Consider the following 6,738-nt stretch of genomic DNA (forward strand, 5'->3'; position numbering starts at 1 on the left):
TGAGCGGGGCCAAATGTAAGGTCTCATTTTGTTTAAATTAGTGGCGGCGCTGTTGTTGCCGCAGTTCGCCATGTTGTTTTCTGTTGTTTGTTCTTATCGCCACAAGTTAAAGTTGGTAAGCATCAAATATTAAATTATTCATTAATTAGTTGCATTATATTCGTTTATTAATTCATAACGTTGTCACTCGACGCCGATCCAAACCTTATATCTATTACATTAAGTACTTCCATAGTCATCTTAAACAGTAAACTACTATTTAAATTCTTCATAAGAAATAAAGCAAAAACATCTAGATTTCCAGACAAGTGAGGTAAGCATAAAAACTTGTATTGTGGTGGCACTTTCAAGTTCCCTGTCCTTATTTAATGCAACCTTTGTAGCTTAGTTTAGGAGCCACATAAACTTCATCCAGTAATATGCATGCAACTTTTTCATGATCCTCTAGTGTTTACATTTTTCCTTTAGTTTTCCTGTAAAAGACTTATGCCAGCAGTGTTATTCCCCATTTTACTTAATAATCTTTTAAATATGATGAATGTGGAAGTATCAACAGTTTGCTTGAATGTATTAAATGACATGCTCCAGGAAAAGAGTAAATAATGTTGAACCTCAAAGCAAAGTGTCTGTTGAATATTTCAACTGGACAGTGATTGCACGTTTCAGTTGTTCTTGTATGAATTTTAGTTTCTTCTGAATATTGGTCCAAAGTATATAAGTCTATGTCAACAAACCAATCAAGCATAAGTGAGAGTTTTTCTTTACTATATAGTTTTTCTTGAAAGCTGCAAGATGACTTACTAGACAGTGAAATTTGGTCCATTTATCACAAATTAATTTTTCACCAAGACACAATTTGAAGTAAACACTAGAAAGTTTAACATTATAATAAAATATCTGAACAGTAAGAGAGAGGTTGAAATTTTAATGAAAACTGTTACCTTAGGTTCTTCAGTACTATTATCTTCATCAATTTGAAATATGATTTTCTTTAATACTTAATAAAAGTATAAAGCCTTTCATACTAATTACTTCTTTTTGAAATTCATCAAATCTTGTTGTATTGTTCCTTTGACTCCACTCTTGGAACTGCTGTTCATCACAAGATTGCTATAAACATTCTTTGCTAACTTAATAAAGTATGACAGTTGATTTTCAAAAACTATAGGGTATGCATCTTCTTGCAACTTTAACTTTTTCCTTGGTACACTTATGAAACTATGTACACTTATCTTTAAGATCTTTGTAATTTTCCTTATATGGTGCTAAGCACTTATGAAGAATAAAGCAAGTATGGAATAAGGGGAAAACATCTGGCAACATCAGAAGCAGAAGCGTTGAGTTCTAGCAACATTGAAATAAGTTTCGAGAAGGACCATGTGTATCGACAGAAGGCGAGAAAAAAAAATTTTCATACTTAAGTACTAATAGTTCACGAAAATAATAATTTTCGTGAACTATTATTAGTTAAGTATGTAAAAATTTATTACATTTCATGTTGTACGAGGGTTTTACCCAATTCTCGAACCGTGTCAGAGTGAATCCGTACTATAACAGTACCGTGCTATACGGGGGTGGTACCAATTCTCGAACCGTGTTAGAGTGAATCCGTGCTGTAGAAGTGCCGTGTTATACAGGGGCTACCTGTATTTCATCTGAATATAGGAGAATGAGGTTTTATCACTTTATAAGATTTAAGATATCTTAAATTTAGAATAAAGTTTAGGCATTACTTCCATAGTCAATAAACTATAAAGTACAATATAAAAAGTAAAATTTGATATGACACAAATATTGAATATTCCTAAGATTAGTCTAGTCACATTCACACATGGTCACTGAAGATAATTTTACTACAACATAATCACATTTAACATAAAGAATTTAAGAAAAATTGTGGTGGTTTCTTTCTATCCTACTTAACAAGATAATTAGGAACAAGGAACCATTAAAAACTGCTTATGCTACACATAAGACAATCAAACACTTTAAGGTGATAAACATTACCAACCACAAACTTTTATTCTTTTCTGTTTCCAGTGTCAGGTCCAGTAATATAGAAGATCCTGTCATTCTCCCAGTTAACATCACTGCTCTTCAAATATAATGAGTAACAATTATGACAAGGAAATCTTGCCCGTCCTGTGACGCTCATTATAATCGAGTTTGACTTTACTTAAAATTCTAGAAGTGGAGTTAAGATAGGTTAGGTTAGAAACAAATCTGGGATTGCAGCACAACTAGACTTAAAAAAGTGAGTTACTGAACATTTCTTGGAAGTCAAACATGACAGATCTGAGCTGTAAGAGTGCAGAACAACCTGCAACCAGAGCTACAGTTATAATTTTATGATTTTAATTGGTGTGACAAAACAAATAGTCTGGCAAGACTGTGGAAACAAAACTTCTAGAAAATCGATGGGTGACCTGTATTAAAAACCTATTTTAAGATATGTTTCTGAGTCTTTAGAAATGATTAAAAAAATGAAAATATAATGAAAAATAATAAAATGATGCATTTGATAAAAAACAAAATTCAAGGCAGTTTATTATTAAATTTAATCCATCAGTTGCTTTCCTACAAAATAATATAATTACATAACAAAAATTTCAACTTTATTAATGTTATCAATTATTATGAATGCATTAAACCATACATTTTGATACAGTTCTAAAACTTAGTACTTTTTACAAAAGTTATAAAACATTACATTTTTATTAATACAAACACAATATTTATTTTATTTTACATTTAAATGTTCAAAAACTACTAGTTAAAAGATAGTTGAAAAAAGTTTTTGAGATTAGAATAGTCATCAAAAACCCTCTCTAAAGCAAATCAAACAAACAGAATCATTATAACAATAACTAAATTAATAAATTATCCTCTTTTAATTACAGTATAAAGAGGTTATTTCATGAAATTCAATCTTCATTTCACACAAAACATAAAAAACAGTAAAATTTCTATTAGCAGCATTCATAAATAAAAATTGCTATTTAATTCTAGTTGTAATGTAAAAACAATGATAATAAGATTAACAACTGAAATGATAAATGGTGAATCAGATAAAAACACAAACTTTTTAAAATAGTCCATAATTGTGAAATCACACTGAATTAAATGAGACTGGACTTTGATATCAATTCAACTATCAGTCCAACAAGTTCATCTATTTAAAATTTATTATATCATCAACATTTTCTTTAACAATACATTTGGTATTTAGGATACCATTTACATTTTCTATGACGATGAAAGTGCAATTTATATATAAATGTCTTATCAGGAAATTCAATCAATTTTCTTTAAGAAACAATTGAAGAGCATTTATCATCAGAAGCATGCTGTGTCAAACACATTTTTTGCATTAAAAAATACAGAAATTTTTTACTATATATATTATTTTGATTTAGAAACAAAAATCACTCATAGACACAGTTATTAAAAACAAACAGTAGTTTCCTCTCCTAGATAACTGTGAGTAAAGTAATTTTAATACATTCTCATTATGGCATGATATAGAGTGTCTGCTTTTCAAATTACATCAATATAAAAACATCAGATGTAATTCTTTAGTATATAAAATAAAATATACTTACAGAATAAAAAACAAAATGTGGCATAGTATGGCATTCCATATTTTAGTGATAACAATTTCAAAAAGTTAACAATAAAATTTTAACATAATTGTAATAAAAGCAATACTCAATGAGTTTGAATTGCAAGAACAAAAATTGCAAAAAAAAACGTAATTGGCACTACACCTACAACTGGTATGTGCATAGACAAACCATCAAATGAAATTTTCTGCTATATAAAAATGAATTAATTGCAACAGTATTCAATTATTGTATGTATAAATAAATATTATACCAACATTTAAAACTTTGGAGTTTTTCATAGCTGCAGTTAAAGTAGCCAAATAGAAGTATACTATTTTACAAGGTTATATGTAATCATCAATGATATAATTTTCAAGATTTTAAAACTTTTATCTTGTCTTACATTATATATATATTTTAAAAATATTCTTCTATTATATCTCAAACAAGTTTTAAAATCTTCGTGATATTAACAAATTTTACATAAATAAGAGAAAACTTTTAAGATATAGTATAAAGATTTGTTAATATGAAAAATATGAAAGTTTAAAAAGACAAATGTAGTTTCATAAATAATTTTATTTATAATGCCACATGTTAATATTCTTTCAGGCATAATCATAGTTATTCTGTTATTTCAACAAATTTGATTTAGAAAATTTTAATAGATCAAGTCAAATAGTTTGAAAAGTATTTAAAAATTTTTGATAAATTATAATTAAATTATTCATACTTACATGATATATTTAAATTTTTAGTTATTTCAATATAACAAACAACAAATATTTACTTTAAACTTTTAATCATTGAGAAGAATTAAAGAAAAGAATTCTATAATCTTCTATATAGTTTCAAAATTATGACATTCATCTGATATAACTGATTTTGATTACTGTAAATTTATGAAACAAACTTTCCCATATATTTATTGTTATGAAATCCAATCCTAAAAAATATTGTTATGAAATCTATATTTTAATCCAATTTAAGAAATAATCACTATAAAATTCTAGTAAATGAAAATTTTGGCAACTCAAAATACTGGAATATATATCCAGTTAAAATAACTTCATAAAAATTTCCAAATAAAAGAATAATTAAAAAAACTTTTATATACAATATTTAATCAACTGCTCCCATTGAGAATATTTTCTCCTTTGGTATGAGTGTAAAATGACCAGTTTTACTCTAAATCATAAAAAAAAACATTAATCCTGTGATGTGTGTTTATTATTTTCTCAAACCCAAACACCATGAGGATTCTTATTAGTTGGAACTGCATTTTCTAACTGTCTTGGAGAACCTATAATTTTCCTAGAACTTCCAGGTCTGTTATGAAAGCTACCTATCATAAAAATTTTAAAAATATATATTTCTTAAACTGTAGGATTCAACAGTGTTAAAATTTATAGTCAAATTACCTTCCAATGTGTGCTTAATTTCCTCAGCAGGAGTCATTGATAAAGAGAGTAAATTAGCTTCTCGAATTTCTTGAGATAATTTTTCTATTTGTTGCTCCTTATCAGATAAAGTACTTTCTAATTGCTTCAATTCTTCTCCAAGCTTTTCAGCAGTATTTTTCTATTAAAAATAATAGAGAAATAAGTCTGTTAAAAAATAAAACACAAAGAATCACTATTTTTTAACTGAACACTATTTAACTTTTCACATACGAATTACTTGCAGAAACTGAATAAATTTAAACAAAACTATAAATTCTAGCACAAATTTTTAATAACCGATGTTTTTAACCTCAACATACAGGGGAGGGTGCGAAGGAGGTATACAGTTGAGAATCTGAGAAATACAAATGTTTGGTGTTCATTATTATTATTTTTATTATTTTATTTGTTTGTATTCCTTATTTGTGATTTAATTTGTACATAAAAATAAATGTTTTTTTTTTCCCTATTTTCTCCCTGTATGTTTTTTCCATAATAACAACTGTATACCTATTTTTGCACACCCCCCATATATTCCAGTAGTTGTGTGAGATCTACTCAAATTTATAATATCTGTTTTCACAGCTCTCATAAAACAGACAATTTTCCTCCCAAAGCTTCAATATTAGATATCCACTGAGAGTTAGAATACATTGAAGAGGTTGTGAACCAACACAGCTATTTGTCACATATGATTGAACAACTAATTTAAAAAATACAAGAATAGTAATTCTAGACAAGTGCAAACCAAAAATAAAGCCTACTACAGTAGTTGACTTTAATACAAAACTAAAAGGCATATATGAAGCAATTAATAGGATAAACACAAACATCAGCTACAAAAAAAAAACTGCAGAGTTTACCAACTCTTCAGATATGAGAAGACCCACAGGATGTATGTAGAATCCAAGACTTACAAGGTTCCAATAATTTAAGGTTTTGAATTGACAACTGTTGAAAATAATTGTACAAATTTACATTATAATGGAAAGATTATGAGGTGAAAAAAGAATTGAGTGACAGACTATTACTCATCAAAGAAAACAAAAATTGTTATGAAATCTATATTTTAATCCAATTTAAGAAATAATCATGTTGACACATTAACATTTTAAATATACTGTGCTTCAAAATTGAAAACTACTGTTACTAGATAATGAGTTTAAGAGTTAATCTACTTTATTATTAACTAGCAGACCCCGCCACGCGTTGTTGTGGCTCAAAATGTATCCGTTATAAATTTACAACACTTCCCCCGTGGGGGGGGAATTTTTCAAAAAATTTCTTCTTAGTGTACATTCTGTTGACATACCCTATTAAAACGCAATCAAAAACGCAAAAACCTGCATCTAAAATAGTATAAATAGAAGCAGAGTTCTTTACCGTAAGCCTTAATCCTAACCATCTCCCTTCAGTGGGGTTGAATTTCGACATGTATATTATATAAAAACACGTGCGTATTTGAATGCAGCGTTGTGTCAAAATTTCAAAGGAATCGGTAGGAACAAACAAACATTACATTTTTATTTATATAGATAGATAGATGATGATCTGCTTTAGTTCATCCTCACAGAAAAGCAAACTTAGGTCGTCATACTCACAGAGTTAGTGCCATCTGTTGGACATAAAAGCCTTAACCTAGATTATATCTTTTAATTTATATGAATGTTTAACGGAATAATATACAGCCT

General features: G+C 28.0%; 1 protein-coding gene across 5 annotated transcripts in view; it reads right to left on the reverse strand.

Annotated features, from left to right (window-relative positions):
- Window positions 1–4,396: 4,396 nt before the first annotated feature.
- Window positions 4,397–6,738, reverse strand: part of LOC111622468 (ras association domain-containing protein 8-like) — an 84,914-nt gene continuing 82,572 nt past the window's right edge. For all 5 annotated transcript variants that reach the window (XM_023364850.1, XM_023364854.1, XM_023364852.1 and 2 more), the window contains exons 4-5: window positions 5,027–5,186; window positions 4,397–4,950 (exon numbers count right to left, since the gene is read on the reverse strand). In XM_023364850.1, the coding sequence (XP_023220618.1) occupies window positions 4,844–4,950; window positions 5,027–5,186 (267 nt within the window). In that variant the 3' untranslated portion in view covers window positions 4,397–4,843. The remainder of the gene's footprint in view (window positions 4,951–5,026; window positions 5,187–6,738) is intronic.

Source organism: Centruroides sculpturatus, unplaced genomic scaffold (assembly GCF_000671375.1).
Source record: "Centruroides sculpturatus isolate CEXI.00-Female unplaced genomic scaffold, Cexi_2.0 scaffold150, whole genome shotgun sequence".
NCBI lineage: Eukaryota > Metazoa > Arthropoda > Arachnida > Scorpiones > Buthidae > Centruroides > Centruroides sculpturatus.